The 17513-nt window shown below is 44.2% G+C and overlaps 1 protein-coding gene across 5 annotated transcripts in view; it reads right to left on the reverse strand.

Annotated features, from left to right (window-relative positions):
* Positions 1–1217: 1217 nt before the first annotated feature.
* Positions 1218–17513, reverse strand: part of LHFPL2 (LHFPL tetraspan subfamily member 2) — a 248938-nt gene continuing 232642 nt past the window's right edge. For all 5 annotated transcript variants that reach the window (XM_047731755.1, XM_047731757.1, XM_047731754.1 and 2 more), the window contains one exon: positions 1218–3927. In XM_047731755.1, the coding sequence (XP_047587711.1) occupies positions 3671–3927 (257 nt within the window). In that variant the 3' untranslated portion in view covers positions 1218–3670. The remainder of the gene's footprint in view (positions 3928–17513) is intronic.

A 17513-nucleotide genomic window follows, 5' to 3' on the forward strand; every position in this document is an offset into this window, starting at 1 on the left:
ATTTAGTTTACAATATAATAGGATAACCATAAATTTGAAGGCTCAAATTGAGTCCATTAGCGGTAAATACAGTTTTCTATTTGGCTCAAGTGGCTACTGAATATCAAGTGATGCTGAGTTCCTCCAAAGCACCTAATGACCCCCCGGCCTTGGAAGGAGTTTCACCACAGTCTCAGAAGAAATCCCAGTCATAAAGGCCTTTAACTCTTTTGGCCCTTGGGAGTCATTGCTGCCCAAATATAAATGCAGGCCAGGGATTTCTAGTGGCCACAAGTTATTGCACAGAGAGGTCTGTTCTAAGCCAGACTCTTATGGCGAAGAAGGTGTGAGATCAGCCCTTAAATAGTGGTCTAGCATTAATGTGGTCTATCAAAGCATGTTAAGAAAAAGCTCCTTAGTGATTATGTACCAGCTACTAGTTTTGCACTAACAGAAAAGGCAATGTGGCAGCTTCACATTTCACATGAAAGACTAGCATTAACTGGGCCTGGTGCTGGCTTAATTTTCACATAGATCTAGTGATTATTTTAATTTAGACCCAGGAATCAATGATTTCATACCAGTCTTGTCTTCACATCGGTTTGTGTAGCATTTAAATTGTTATGGGTTAGTGACTAGGCCATGAAGGCAAAAATGTTTAACTCTCCTTTGCCAAAACAGAAACAATCCCTGTTCTGACTCCTGTCCAGTTTCCAAAAAAACAAAACATACATACACCTGTTATTGCACATCTTTCACACAGACTTGTGTATGTATAATATACATATATATATTTTAAATATGCTACACATAAAAAAAGGCTATGGCACTTTACATGTTTAACAAAGATCATTACACCACAGATGTTTGAAAACTATACAAAAATCCTTACACAATGTAACAATTGTTGAATTAGCACACAGGTTTAAAAGAAATCCACAGAATCCAAGGCAAGTATTTCTGCCTTCTTGGAGTTCATTGAGAAGCCCAGCCCATCACAAAACTTTAAGCGCAGATGCAGGCAAAAATAAATAAGACTTTTCTGGTAGTAGTAATGGTCCAGGTGTATTAAATTTTTGGATTGAGGTGATTAGGTGATTGATACTTATTAGGAAAATGTGGTTCAACAATCAGTCCAATTATTTAACCTATGTCTAATACATTCCTCATATTCAGTGGTTTTTAAAGAGCTATACAGTTTTGGTGTAGACTAGCACGATTTTAAGGTTTCATTTTTCCCAAAGCCTGGCTAACGGATGGAAGGTTTAAAAGGTCCAACATTAGTTCTTACTCTGTCTCTGCTACAGAAATTCCATCTCTGCTCTGCTTTTAATTCAGTGTTTAAGAACTTTGTAGTGGTTTGGGGTGATGCATGTACATGTGCTTTGTTGTCTGTAGCATTCGGACTAATGGGATAAAAACACTGTCGGGTGAATTACTTCTGGCCAAGAGAAGTAACGTTTTCACTTGTGACTACTGTTTTATCAGGTGTTCTGGAGCTACACCACCACCTTAGCCAAAGAGCAGTCTGGGAGTGAAGATGATGGCCATTCTCAGAAGGTTCTCAAGGCTTAGGACTTTGTCTGTGAAAAGGGAGTTAGAGAACCCATTTCCTAACACTGATATCTGCTGATAAAAGGAATCCCCCTTGGCTGCTGTTTTTTGGAATGAAAATTATTGCTAAGCGTTAAAAAGTAGTGACTTTGGGCACTGGAAGTTGGTTAGAGCATAAAAATACACAGCAGGGATAGGAACCCTGTCCTTCGGCTTCCATACACTATTTCTGTGTGGTGTTAGGATTAATGTTTCCTGAGCCCCTATAGTAGGCTGCTATAAGACTATTTACTCCTTCTCTTTTCAAAACAAAACAAAACAAGGTTGTAGGACTTAAATCTTGCTTATTCTGAACTTCGGTCTAAGAATGGTGAACCAATTAAGGCCTGGTTCTACACCACCACCCCTCCTGCCCTTAGCTCTTAATCTGTGTGATAAGATGGTTTGTGGTATAGGCCAAAGGCCAGAAGGGAATAAAACCTCAGTTGCCCCATTCCATCTACACATAAAGCAACTGTTTGTTTTGCACCAAGGCATGGTTTTAGACTCAGCCTGGATATGATTCACTATGGGCAGTGTTGTAAAATCTGAATCTGGTTTCTGTGCCGGATGGCCCTTAGCATATCTTACCTTACCCAAAGAAGGTACTAAGTCATTATTTGTTAAGCTTTTAACACAGAGCAAGCTCTCAGGGAACCGATTCATAAGCCCAAATAGTCCTGTACTTTTAGTTCTTCCAGAAATCTCAGGGGTCCACTCCACTTGCTTACACTATGTAAGGAGTGTTTCTGTATCATTCTGCAACTCTGAAGCTCTGGGTAATACCAGCGAGGTTCTTGCCACTGAGATCACTCCAAAGTAAATTTGAGGTGGTGGCTAATACCATTTTTCTGAATCAATTTTACTGGCAATTCATAGAAACCAGATTTTAATAGCGGTGTTCCATTCTTTTTGTAAATAGGCATAGGCAGGTGCTAGGCACTCTTGTTGTTGCATTAAATTTCTACTCTGTACTTCTCTGGGTATGAAGGTTTGATGCAACTCACCTACTGAAGTAATTTAATGTTGCAGTCTGCTTTCAGAAATAACACTAGTAACTGGAGAAACTTAACTCCCATGACTAGCTCCTTTTTTTCCTGGAAAGAAGGTCATTCTGCACTGCTGGGGTTGGAAATATAGCTGACTACCACATGGTTACCAAACAGTGGGAGAAGGTCTCCCCACAAGTGCTGAGATTCTGGTAAGTTCTCCCAGTGAACGTCTGAATGAGCCACAGTTGGCTTGGAGACCTCTGTTCCTGGAATGAGGAAACAGGGTGAGGTTTCCTTTTGGCAGTCTAAGCTCGATCCTAACCCTAGGAGAAAAACACAGGATCTCCTTTAGACAAGGAGACTGGACCAGTACTGGTGCTAGCCTGACTGCTGGGCAGTGCAATGAATTTGTCTTCCCGAGCAGGATTTTTGACTTTCATTCCCATGATCATATCGGTCCTTATTCTTCCCTTACTCAGATTTCTAAAATCTTGGAGAGACAGTTCAGTCAGTCCAACCCTACCCCGGAATTCAGCCTAGAGCACGTTCCACAATGGGATTCCACACTGACCTGCTGACCCCTCTGGTCATATTATGCCCTCGAGCACATAAGCTATCCCCCGTAAGTATGCAATCTTCATTTTAGTCTCAGAAGAACAACTAGGAGGAGACCAAAACTCCAACCCCAAAACCTCATTCTGAGGCAGGGATGCTTACAGACCTGCACCCTGGTGGCAGAAATACATTTCAGAATAAACTGCACATGTAGCTCTGGCCTCCTGTTACCAGACGAACTGCTGCCTTGATGGTTTAGATCATTCTCCTTTATGAGCCCTGGAGAAGATAGAGTCGGACAGACTTGTCAGCTGTGTGTCAGGGTTCGTGCAGTAGTTTCGTATTCCACCTCCAAGAGTTTGAACTGCAGCCCTCGAGTGCAATCACTTAGCTGGATGTTACCCCGCACTGGTCTTGTTAAGGCTTGGGGCCTGGAATGTAGGCTTTGGTAGATAAAGGCTAGTTCTTCACCCGACTCAGACGATGAAACCAGAGGAGCACTGTTTCACAAGGTTACCCAGGAGGAAAATGGCATCTGAGTCTCTTCCAAACTAAAGGAGGCAGATAAGGTTTTTCCCCTCTTCGATTTCTTCCTGTACTTTGTCACTGGAGGTTGCAATTTCTGCTTGGGCGGAGAAGACAGCACAGATGAAGGTGAGGACTGTGCCCCCGATGGCGGTGTAAAAGGCCCAGCCCAAGGAGCAGTCTCCGGGCTTATAGGCTGACGCATAGTGTCCACAGTAGCCTACGGCCTTTGGGCAGCCCCAGCCGGCCGGGTAGAGTATCAGACCCAGGATCAGGAACAAACCTGTGAGGCAGGAGAGAAAACAGGTGAAACCCCCTGGCTTTACGGTGTACAGCGAGTAACTGGAGAGGCTGGAACTGCTCCTCCTCTTTCCCCCGCCCTGGGCAGAGGCATCTGTGGGGTAGGAGCGTCAGGGACTGTCCCATGCAACTAATCTGACCCAATCAAGAAATGCCATCATTTTCATAGCAGTATACTAGCCTCTTTGGTGGAGGTTGGAATGTGAATCCATTAATAGTCTGTCTTCTAGAAAAGCAAATTAAACCTGTTATTATTTCTTCCCACAAAACTCTTATCACAGTGAGCATTTCCCTTTTGGTCTAAGGCAGAGGCTGGCAAACTAAGGCCCCCACAAGTGAAATGTGGACTGGGCTCTATAAAGTTGTTTTTCTTTTAAGATTTTATTTGAGAGCAAGCAAATGAGCACAAGCTTGCCAGGGGGCAGTGGAGCGGGGGTGGGAGAGGGAGAAGCAGGCTCCCCACTGAGCAGGGTGCCTGAAGTGGGGCTCAATCCCAGGACCCTGGGATCATGACCTGAGCCAAAGGCAGATGCTTAACCGACTGAGCCATGCATGTGCCCCTCTAAATAAATTTTTATTGAGATGTACCCCATGCCCATATGTTTATGGACTTTGCCTATGGCTGCTTTTGTGCTGAAACAGCTGTAAGAGGATGGCTTATATTTTATGTGGCAGGAGAAATGACACCTAATATAAATCAAGATCGCTAACTTCTTCCCCCCACCCCAAAAGCTGTTTTTTTAGATACCTTGAAGTAGCAATTCTATCCTCCTAATTTAATCGTAGTTCTAAATTCTCTTTTCCTACCTTTACTGAAGTTCTCCAGGTTTACCACACCAAAGCTTCAAAGTTACAGGCACGCTCCCACAAAAAGAACATGACTGCACCTGTGGTAGTATTAGGCTTGAAGGATGATCCAGGACAGGGTTTCAGTCCACAGATCACAGCTCTCTTCATCTTACGATGGCATCTTCTTGCCAGGCCTGGCAGTTCAGATCTGATTTTCCCTACTTCCCAAATTGCCTTAGGGAACTTTCTAGCAGGGATGGAATATAGGAAGTGGTTCATATGTTCACTGTCTGAAGAAGAGTGCTTCCAAAAAGAAGTCTTTCTAACCCTGTAATCCTTTATTTCTGCATAGGTCAGAGAGCTGGGCAGCAGGTAGGGAAATGCACTCCAGGGTCAGAAGTGAAAGGACAGCTGACTGAGGCATCCCAGAGGGGTGCTGTTAGAAATGACTGGGAGCATGGAGCTAATTCCCCCAAGAATTAGACTCCCAGTGGAGAATGTGTTGGTACTCTAGAATATGCAAGGTTTCAGCAGACTTGCTAAGAGTGGTTTGGTTAGTAGTTAAGAGCTCTGAGGTAAGGAATCCAAGCTCTTGCCATTTATGAAGTGGGTGACCTTAGGAAAGTTTCTTAACTTGTCTGGGTATGATTCTTCACCTGTAAAACTGGCTACTCCTTAACTCCTAAAATGGTTATGGATATTAAAGTGTGTAAAAACATATATAGTCTGTAACAGTAACAGCCATAACAAAACTGGAACATAGACTAGCAACTGGTAAAAGGTTAAAGCCCTTGGCAGACCACTCCCATATATAAACACAAGCAGTTTAAATTTAGTTTACCATTTATGAGTAAGCAAATCAGGTCTGTTTTAAGGGTATATTTTGAAAGGTATAATAATTTGGGGAGAGGGGAGAACCCAAGCTACAATTTAATATCCTTGGAAAAATAAACTCTTCTTCATCTGAACATACCTTACTCAGCTGGGGAGATCTAAATCTACTCAGCTAATTCTTCTGTATTTCTAAGGCCTATGATAAAGCTTAATTAATTCCCATCTCCTTCCCTAGGAAACCTCATCCAACCGAGGTAAATGGCCCTTTGGTAGTCTCCGCCCTCAGGTCCTCAGTTACCACCCTGGAAACAGCGAGGTAGCATCCCTGGGACTTCTGGAAGGATTCAGAGGCACTCTCTAGCTCACTGCCTCTCCTGTCAAGCTCTGGTGCCTGTCCCAGTCAAGGGAGCATTAGCTGTTTGTCCCTTTAAAAGCCCAGAGTGTTGGGTGCCTGGGTGGCTCAGCTGGTTAAGCATCTGCCTTCAGCTTGGGTCATGATCTCAGGGTCCTGGGATTGAGTCCCAAGTCGGGCTCCCTGCTCAGCGGGGAGCCTGCTTCTCCCTCTGCCTCTGCCACTCCCCGCTGCTTGTGCTCTCTCTCAAATAAATAACACTTTTTAAAAAGATCAGAGGATTCATATTTAAATTGTCTCCAATTAAATATTAATTGTACATGAGGTGCCTGGGTGGCTCAGTGGGTTAAAGCCTCTGCCTTCGGCTCAGGTCATGATCTCAGGGTCCTGGGATCGAGCCTTGCATCGGGCTCTCTGCTCAGCAGGGAGCCTGCTTCCTCCTCTCTCTCTCTGTCAAATAAATAAAATCTTTTAAAAATATACTAATTGTACATGTCACTTGTATTATGTGACTTAAGCCCAATAAGTAAAATTAATGTTTTTTAAGATTTTTATTTATTTATTTGACAGAGATCACAAGTAGACAGAGGCAGAGAGAGAAGGGGAAGCAGGCTCCCCGCTGAGCAGAGAGCCCGATGTGGGGCTTGATCCCGGACCCTGAGATCATGACCTGAGCCGAAGGCAGAGGCTTAACACACTGAGCCACCCAGGTGCCCCCAAAATTAATGTGTTTTAATTTGATTGGGACCAAAGACAGAAAGCATAGAGTATGTGGTCCCCCAGCAGCTCTGTTCCCTAAGCTGGGATCTAGCTAGTCATAGGACATTCAGAATACCTTAATTTGGCTGTCTCAGACTCTTCCGGGAAGTAGGCAGTTTTAAAATAAATAATATCATCCTTATTTTCACAACATCAGGTTGCTTTTCACAGCACTGTCACGAACGTTCACTCCAGCACCACTGCTCAGCACTCCTGGCTGTCCCCCTTTCTAATAGCTCAGCCAAGGTTTTCCTGAGGTGCTTCAGCCCATCTTAAAATCCTATGGTAGCTACTGGCCAATTAATTTGTGAATAAGGACAGCAGGGAGACTTTCAATAACCTAGAGTTTGTCCAAAGCTTCAGCTTGAATATTTATAAGCTCACAAGGGCAGTCCATGTGGGAGGTTACTAAAATGTGGGCTAGTATGTCTGCAAGCCCCAGTGGACGTGATCTGTGCTGATACACAGGCAGCCAACCTAGACAAACACCAAGACTGCCTTCTCCAAATCTGCAGAGGGTCAGTGGGTCAGAGGGAGGAAACTGTCCCTGTCTACCTTGCTCTAGCTGGTGACCTCTCCTCCCAGCACTCAGCAGAGTTGTCATTAACACCACTGACACCATGAAAATGCAAGACCTACGTCTCAGTGAGAGGAAAAAAAACAGTGGGCCTTCAGGTGAGCAAAAATAATTTAAAAATATTTTTCATCTTTCTAGTATTTAGACAAAGGCTATCTATTGAAGGAATTCCAGTAAGTTTAACAATTCAGGTTTTCTTTCCAGCAACTGCAAGAGTCCTTACCTTGCAACGTCCTGATTCCACTGCTCTCAGGCCCAGTGCAGCTTATGAGCAGCCTGGGCAGTGGTAGTTCCTGGGCCCTAATAAGCATTCCTTAGTCATCAAACACTACCAGAACAGAATAATTTTGCTTCTTAGTAAAAGTGAGAAAAGAAAAAAAAAAAACATTAAATTTCCCCAACTCAGGGTAAAATCCAATCTTTTCTTTGTCTCATGGCCTTCAAAGCCCTATGATCCGGCTCACTATTACCTATGCAAACTCACCTCTGCCATTCTCACCTGTGCTCTCCACTCCTGCCTTCTACTAGCTAGGGGACTTTTCCTTGCACACAGTACCAGCCGTGCTCGGGCCTTTGCTCTTTCTCTCACCTGCAGTACTTTCCCTCCAGACAGCTTTTAGGCCACATTCAAATGCATGTTGTAGGGGTGGTCTTCCATTCCACTCTGCTTAAAATTCAATCACCTACCTCCTCCCCCTTTCCTTGCTTTATTTCTCCTTAGCATTTATGACCAACAGAATATATTTGAGTCATATGAAACTTGCAATATTTGACCATTTCCGACCTATAAAAATGGACATATCCTATAGTTCAACCTCCTGCTTTACATCTTTGGTTATCCATCTCTATCCTAGACTTGAAACTCCATGAGAGCAGGAATTTCTGTACTATGCATTTACCACTCTAATGCCAGTACTCAGAAGAGGGCTTGGAACAGAGTTAAACCCATAATAAAATCTCCAAACCACAGTGTCCCCCGTGAAAACCAGTAAAATAACTTGACAGATACCAATCAATGAGAATGAAATTTGTCAGCAGGAAAGGAAGGAGAGACTCTCAGCTGGCTGGTTTAGCCTGTCACACTGTCCTGTTCCAGGGCTCTGAATCCCAGTGTTTAGAAGCAAACTTATGCCCTGAATTCCAAGTAGGATTAATGACACCAACTAATGAGACAAAACTGAAGTCTTAAATAGGTATGTCAAACAGCAGGCATTAGAATATAGTCAGACATACCAAGTCTGCTACAAACTTAGCATGGTTTCTCTGGTTCTCAGTCTGCAGTATACACAGGGACTCTCAGCGTGGTTGTGGGTTACAGCTGGAGACCAAAGGGAAGGTGAAGTGTGCTCTGGATTAAATTTCACATAGAAGCCAAGCCAGAAAATGGTCTGATCTTCCTATGTACTTATTAAAAAAGTAGTTTCTGAAGTTAGGTCAGCCTGTAGTGAATGGTCTCTGGGGTCTTTCCACCACCTTGTCCTAATGCAGTATTGTTTTGGGAGGGGGACATCATCGACAAAGCAAGCGACTCGGCCAGTCAGCTTTGGCTTTTCTCTTCCCATGTGCCTGATTAAGCAACAGGTGGCCCAGCTAGGAGGAAGGAAAGCAGGGAGAGTGATACTGGCCACAGCCCAAAGAAAATCGTCACCAGCGAAAGAAACAGTAAGTGACTCAGAGCTGTGATAACCTCTGCCATGGGTCTACTTGCTGGGATGGCACCCCAGAAGGTACCCTCTGCTCATCATGGGGTCACGTGGGCATGATAGCCTTACCTGGGAAAGAAAAAAAATGAAGAATTGATAGTTACTTGGACTACCTGAGATGCCACCACCGGCTGGAGACACAGTCCTGTTGACCTCGATGAGGCTGGCCATGTGAGCTAGACACCAGCTATCACAATGCAATGCCCCCTGTGTCTCTGTGCAGTTTTAATAACATTTTCCCCTGCCTGGGTGGAGCTTTCAGACTCAACCCCAGATTCTCGGCAGTTCAATCTTACTGCACAGGAATCTTCAGCCTCTGTGGACAACCTAAGCATGTGGTTTGGATTTAACTCAAATAATTAGACTCCATGAGCTCCAAAAGGGCAGAAACTATGTTTTATAGCATTTCCAGTGTCTAAAACTTAGAAGGTTAAAAAAAAAAAAAGTACCAAGAAAGATAAAGTCTTAGTCCTCTTGCTTTGTGGTCCACATTTATTGACTCCTGTAATTAGACCACAAAATTGTACATCTTAGGTTATTTTCTTGCTACAGCTCTGGAATGAAGTAATGTCATCAAATCTAAGTTTTAAGCAAATCCCCTAGGTAGGAAGATAAACATCTCCGTGATCCTGCCAAGCACCCAATTTTATAAAGACTAGGAGTTCCTGAATACGACACATAGTATTTTACTTGGTCTGAAGATGACCATCTCAAGCCTCCTGAGATGCCAGGCATGGGGGGAGTCAAGTCTGAACTACAGCTCTTCAGTCTGTGAAGGAAATGAGGAAAGGCTCCATGGCCGTTTCACAGTGTTTTCCTGGCTGTTAGAGCATCACCTCCTTCCCTCCAGATCAACCACGCAATCATCACTTCACCTCCGGCTGGCCAAGGGAATGGACGCACAGTTTCTTGTCTTTTGTGGGTCACCCACTAGGAGTACAGAAGGAGGCCGTTTTTCCTGGCCTGAAAATGTGAGAACTAAAGTCTGGCTCCTGTCCCAAAGAATAATAAGTGGATCTTTGGACATCAAATTCCTATTTCCTGGGACACCTGGATGGCTCAGTCAGTTGAGCATCCACCTTGGATTCAGGTCATTATCCTTGTGTCCTGGGATCAAGCCCCACATCTGGCTCCTTGTTCAGCAGGGAGTCTCCTCCCCCCTACTCATGATCTCTCTCAAATAAATAAAAATAAATAAAATCTTTTAAAAAAAAATCTTATTTCCTCTTCAGACAGGCTTTCAGACTAAATAGCAAAGACTAACTAGACCTCAGTTTGCAAAGCACTCTTCTAAGGACACGAAGAAAACAGGGCCAGCTGATACTGCTACTGTCATCCTGTGGAGAAGCTCCCAGTGAAGGACCCAACACTCAGCCTTCACTAGATTATAATCAAGAAGCTCACTCTAAAGCTATCAGATATCCTCATCTCTTTGGAGAGTAAGTGCACAGCAGACAGCTGACAGCAGGCTTAATAGCTTCTGATAAATTTGGGTTCCAATTCGGTAATTCCGTGAGGTGAGTCCCCTGACTGTATACTGTGTGCCTGCCCTGGGTGCCAAGCACAGCGGTAAGTGGCCACAATGGGGGTGCAGGAGTGGCTTGATGTGGGGTTTCACAGGCTTTAAACACACACAGGCGAGTAACACTCAAGGATTCTGGTCACACAATCCCCATTCCCTGAACATGGGGTTCTTATTCATGCTGACCCCTGGGGGATTCATCTACCTGGAATTATCCCCGCTCACCGAAGTCAGGTGTCCCCTCCATGCGAAACATTTGTCACCACTTCCTGCCAGAATGGTCTTCTGTGTGCTTCCACTACCCTCTCTCTATTCAGTTCTTCATCACACTGTTAATTTTGTAGACTTACTCAACTATTTACTGAGTTACCTACGTGCCAGTCATTATACTCAGCTCTGAGATGGAGCAGTACCCTAGTAGGACTCTGAGCCCCTTGAGGGCAAAAAACTTGATTTCTCTTAGTCTATATGGCAGTTTTGTCTTAGCACTTACCATAAACCTGATGGGTGTGTCACAGTTAACTTTGGATAACAGAGGTCAAGAGTTCATTTCTTTGAAATAGCCACTGACTCATTTAGGAACCCCTTGCTGATTCCCTTCGGGTCTACCCTGTGACTCAGAGATCTGGGATGTGGACCTAGCTTAGCCTGCACTTCAGTTTTTGTTGAGCCAGCTCAGTTCACTACAGCATAATGCCAGGAGGCTGCCCCCGCCACCACGCCCCCTCCACCTCGTTCCCTTGCTCCAGGCAGCCATCTCTCCAACAGGAAGTAAAGCAAATCAGACGAGAGAGGGACTGGCTTCCAGTATCCCTGTATCTAGGACACAGCTCAGAGAGCACTCCAGGCTTATTGGGAGTGTACGTTCAATCAGCAAGTTCCCAAAAGAAAAGAATACTAAGTACAGCCTTAGAAGAAAACGAAGACAGGACAGTCCTCCTTGCAAACATGTCAGATCATCTAGCAGTGTTCTAGGTGGGATGCTGTGTTGGCTTTTCCTTCTCAGTATCCTTTGCTGTCAGTAACTTCCTGGTATCTTAGTACTGGAGTGCCCAGAGCTCAATCCTTTGTCCTCTTCTCTGTATTCTTACTGATCACACTTGGTCCCACAGCTTTAAACAGTCCGGGCTGACATCGCCCGCACTCTGATACCCAGGTCTGCTATCCAGCTGCCTGCTTAAACGCCACTTGGATGTCTAACGAGGTACTTGAAAATTACATCCAAACCTAACTCCTCCTTGCCGCTACCCACTTCACAGTCTTGTCTTTGCCCTGAGCACTTCATGTCAGCAAGTGGGAGTTCAACTCTTATACCCTTTCAGGCCAAAAACCTTAGAATAATTTTGACTCCTCTCTTTCCCTCAGAGCCCACATTACTCTTACCAGCAAGGCCTTCATTCTAACTGTTTCCTGGGCCTGCAAAGCTCTTCCTGATTCCCCATACGGTTGACTCCTTTATCTCCATCAAGTCTGTAAATCGGTTCTCCCTGAATCCTACCCTGACTATCCTATTTACTATTATAACTTGTCCTCTTACCATCCCAGCGTACCTCACCTCTCTGACCCTGGCTACACCTTTTCTTTCTTCCATAGTCCCCACCACCTTTTGATATAATAACTTATTTAGTTCACAGTCTGTCTCCACCATCTTCAGTGTAAACTCCGTAAGGAGGAAGAACTTTGTCAGTTATTCTTTATGTATCCCAATTGCTTAAAACAATCTAGGACATGTAATAGGTGCTCAGTAATATTTGTTGGGTGAATGAAAGGACAGGGCACTGTGATGCAGATGTTACGCTTTAAAGGAAATCAAGGGAATACACGTGCCAAGTTTTTAAACTGGTTGGAGGAAGAAGCTTCGTTCCTGTGGGGCCTTTCCAGGCCACCGGCTGGGAGGGCAGCAGTGCAGGGGCAGACGTGGAGAAGTTCAGGAAAAATGGCAGGTGACAGAAAACAGAGAGGTACAAGGGTAAAAGAAGAAGGAGGGGGACCATGGTGTTTGCAAAAGAGGGGAGGGTGGTGTCCAGAAGCAGCAGGAGACTGGACAATGGAAAGACTAACAGAACATGCCAGCCTTGGAGGCAGAGAACGCAGAACTGCTCTCGGGCGCAGGGAAGGCCCCCTCCCAGCAGCAGCCCCGAAGGCAGGGGCACCGAAGAGCACCTGGTGTGTGCGGTCTGCATTCCGGGAGGGGAATACCATGTGCAGGTACGTAGCTCTCGGGCGGGGCCCATCATGTGGCAGAACGAGTGATGTACACAGTGGTTTACAACAAATGCAGGGATGCTGGTTAACATTGATCTGTACACTACAGCTCTCCTCATCTAAATTTCAGTTTTTCCCCAAGTCCTCTTTTATGCTGACAGCTGGAAGTCATTTTGGCAGTCCTTAATAGCTGCTGGTAGGTCATCAAATGTTGTTAGGTGGGGACACTTCTCTTTCCCAGCACCCCCAGGCAAACGTATCAAGCTCTGAGAAAGGCACACCTTGTCAGACCACATCCAGGTCCCACCCGCTGAACTGGTCATCACGCTGTTCTCACCCCAGTCATCATGCTATGAACCTACATACTCCTCACGTGCAGGGACTTGGTGAGGTATTCTGTAGCGATCGTTCTCAGTCATAACACAAGGCTAAACCAGGTTCTCTCTAATCTTTTAAGAAAGAAGAAATGTACTTTTTATTTAAAATTTTTACCTGTGAAATTCTAAGAAGCAAGTACAACTACCTGAAAAACTGTATAGAATAGTGAGAGTAAAAATCAGAAGTCTTAACTGTGACATAATATCCATTTGTCCCATAAAGGAGCAGCAACTGTTTGAGCTCAGAGGGACTCCCATTCAACGGGAAACTTGTTAACGGTGGTGAGAAGTGTGTTTCCTACTCCCTGGCTTCTATGCCTCCATCCTTATCCCAAATCCACACTCAGGGTCTACAACACAGTCCTCTACACAGGTTGTGTTGTGGGCTGACTTCACACATCAATTCTGATTCCTATTTTCTTTCTAGTCTTTACATCTTCACAAGAACCTTTTGGAAAGGTCTTCTATGACAAAAATGCTAGATTCTAAGTAAAGATGACATGGAGCTAAAGCTATGAATACCTTCTCCCAAGTTCCATTCACAACTAATACCTTAAACCTGGAAGATTATACAGATGATTAGAACCTTTTAATGGTCAGAGTAACTTAAACTAACAGTGGCCACCCCTGATGCTTACTGAGCACTACAATGTGCCGGGCACTGGGGAAGCCTTTTAAATTTAGTTGGTTCAGTCCTTTTCACAAGCTTTGGAGGTTGGTACTATTCCTATGACCACCTGATGGACGAGGAAGCTGAAGCCTGCAGGTATCCAGCGAGGCCCCGCACGGATCTGAGCCGGGCCTCAGATCTGGGGGCGGGGGGCGCTCCAGACGCCACTCCCGAGCCACCGTGCTTGGCTGCTGCTGCTTCACTGCGAACCGGACACCAGCTTTTAAAGCAAAAGCATCTGTGCGGTCCAGTGCTGTGAGGGGGCAAAGGGAGGGAAAGGCTGCACCAAAATAAAGGGTCACCTATTGTTCACTCAGGCTGGTTTGCTAAACGCCACAGCAAGACAACAACGAATAAAGAAGTTCTATCCACACCTCTTTCACTATAGTCCAAATGTCACCGGCCTCCTCACTTCACTACATATGCCACTGTGGAATGGCTGCCCCTGGCTAAAGAAATTTCTAAAAAGAAAACCTAGGAAAGAAGTCAGAACAATTTCAGGTTTGCTAGGATGTCCTCTTCTGCAGGATGCGGACCACCCGCGAGTAGAAAACTGCAAGCAAGCCTAAAACCTACTGGACTAGAGGGAAAAAATGTAAGCCATATAATCCACATATATTTTTGTCTTTGTTCAGATTCTGTGTGAACTATTTAAAATTGCACATCCACAAGCAAATATACCCTGTGTTCATTCCCAGACAGCCCCCAAATTACATCCTCCACCAGCAGGTCAGGCCACTGTGCTACCATCTCACCCCCTTCAAGTGGCTTTTCTTAATTCACAGAACATGCCAATGATCTCCGTTTCTCGCCCCCCCCCCCCTCCTGCATCCTTCCACCATTAATTATGCAGCATGGGCGTAAGTCCCTCAGGTGTTTGTGAGAGATGTGCCTGTCTCACATCGCACATCAGGGATATCGCCCTGAGTCTGTGCCATCTGGCTGGAGTGACACTTTGCTTAGGACAACTGCAGACATCAAGATGGTGGCTCTCAGGGCCCGTCCCTCCACCCAAGGAGAGTCCTGGGCTTCCATCTCCCAAGTTGCAATGCCATCTGGCGATGGTATTCCAGCCTGCTTGACTTCTCAGATGCCAAGCAGGCCACTGTCCTCAGTACCAAAACGTCAGGTTCACCATTCAGAGTCAGGAATATTTCAGAAGTAATACAACGAAGTATTAGTTATAACATGAATCAAGGATTTCTGCCCAAGAACTGCCATCTTTGGTTAATCTATACCTTTGACATCACTTTGCCCGTTAAGGTTTTTCAATTTTTCAATGAAAATTTATGTAAAAGCCAAATAGAATTTGGTTTTAGTGCCTGCCAGTTAGTTCTGTGGGTAATGGCTCCATTAATTTATTTATGCCGTGTCTGGGAGGGCAGAGGTCATGTCACGATTGAGGCTTAGCAGCACTGGAGAATACTTTACTCTTTTCCAGACACCTAGAAATTTATGGCTGGGCTTGTAGAGATCATCATAACACAGATCGCGTTTTTACCAATAACATACATTGACTGAGGACTTATGTATGTAGGCCATTCTGAACAGCAGAGATAGAAATGTGAAAAAGACACAATCTGCACCCTTGCTTACGTTCTAGAAGAGTGATTCCCATGCTTCTGGACTTTGCACACTAGTATAATCACCAGAAAAATTACTAGAAGGCCAATATTTTTATTTTTGCTAATATAAGGACACTGAAAACCATCATTTCATAAAAGGATATTTTAAAGGATATTTTAACACAAAAACAGTGAAGGATGTAATCAGAATCAAAGACAGTTCTTTAAACGGAATACATTCAGCTCTATGAAATCTCACATTGTCCCTGTCTTTTCTTCTTTTTGCTGTGGACCCCTAGAGACCTCAGCAGAGTGGATGGACCAGGATTCATTCAAAGGCAGTAAACGCTGGGCAAGAGGCCCCTCTGAGGAGAGGGGAGAAGAGGGCAGAGGTGGCCTGTGTCAGGCTGGGGACACCTTTCTAAGAAACAAATAATAGGGCTGAAGAGTAAGAAGGCTCTTTGGAATTCTCTGTCTCTTTGGAATCCAGAATCTAAACTTGCTTTCGCTGAACCTCATTTCAAAATCTCAAGAGTTTGTGGACAAGCCAGAGAGGGCCCAACTTTGACATTTCATAACTCTGCTCTGATAGGCAGACCAGGAACTGGAGGGCCGAGGTTCACTGGTAATCAAAAGGGTTTTCGGATGGTACCACATGTCTTTGTTAGGCAGATTATTTCTACATGTCATCTTCATACGTGATTAATAACAGAGGTTTTTAACCAAGATTTTCTGACGGGAAGGAGAAAAAAAGTGAAGGATCAGGTGTCAATTTTTTTTTTTTTTTTGTAAAGTTTGTATTAATGCTCATAGCATCTCCCCAGACGAATCTTGTATGGTACTGATTTCCTACTAAAAACACTCCGAGGGAATTATAATTGGCAAGAAAAATACTTTTCCAGGGTCGGGGGTGGACAGCAGATGACAGAGCAACATAAAGAGAATTCTTTGGAAGACAATCAGAGCACACTTGTCATAAAAAGACTTTACAACTAAGGCCCCCAGAGGAAGTTTCTGTTAGAATTACTCAGAATTAATGACCATCAATTACAAACTGTCTGATGCCCTTAAAATATACAGAGAAACAATCTTTAAGAAAGATGCAGTTTCTCCCTTGTTGAAGCCTCCGGAAGTCTTCCTCAGCAATGATTCATGTTTATATGCAAATTATTTCACTGACAGTTTCTTTTTTTTTTTTTTAAAGATTTTATTTATTTATCTGACAGAAATCACAAGTAGGCAGAGAGGCAGGCAGAGAGAGAGGAGGAAGCAGGCTCCCCACTGAGCAGAGAGCCCAATGTGGGGCTCGATCCCAGGACCCTGGGATCACAACCTGAGCTGAAGGCAGAGACTTTAACCCACTGAGCCACCCAGGTGCCCCACACTGACAGTTTCTAAAGCCTTAACTCTCTAACAGTTAAAATGCATCCCAACAAAATAATTTAGCCAGATTATCCCTTCCTGTGAATTGGTGGCACAGTTTCCTTCTCATTCCAAGTGAGAAGCCTTTTTTGTTTGTTTGTTTTTTTGAGAAGCTCTTTTTTAAACTACGTGTAACTGGGAAGGATTTATGAAATATTTTCTTGATAAGTTATTCATCTAACATGCAAAATTAAGATAGAGCTTCTGTTTGACTATAACCAAAGTACACTGATCATTCAAAATAAACTTCCAAGATAAATAAAATACAGCGTGTAGCAGAGTAAAAGACGTGAAAAAAAAAAATCTAGTTTTTGAGCTATGAAATTTTTAGGACAGTAAGCAAATTTCTTGCCTGCTGAAGTCTTAGTCTTAGGGTCCGGATAGTATTAAATAACTCCTCCACTAAAACAGGTGTCTTTTCAACACAAGAGCCTGAGGTTTGAGGTTGGCCTCAAAACTCTCAGCACACAGCAACTTGTGCATTTTGGTTTGAAACTCTTAATACTGGCTTTGCATTCTCAAAGTTTATTTTAGATTTCATTGGTACTGGGGGTCATCTTTTAAAAAAGAGAGTCATTCATGGGGGTGCCTGGGTGGCTCAGTCAGTTAAGTGTCCAACTCTTGATTTCAGCTCAGGTTATGATCCCGGGGTCCTGGGATCGAGTTCTGCATCAGGTTCCCTGCTCAGTGGGGAGACTGCTTCTCCCTCTCCTTCTGTCCCTCACCCTGCTTGTACGCTCGCCCTCTCTCAAATAAATTAAATCTTTTTTAAAAAAGATAAAAAGAGATTGAGT

This window comes from Lutra lutra, chromosome 5 (assembly GCF_902655055.1).
Source record: "Lutra lutra chromosome 5, mLutLut1.2, whole genome shotgun sequence".
Classification (NCBI taxonomy): domain Eukaryota; kingdom Metazoa; phylum Chordata; class Mammalia; order Carnivora; family Mustelidae; genus Lutra; species Lutra lutra.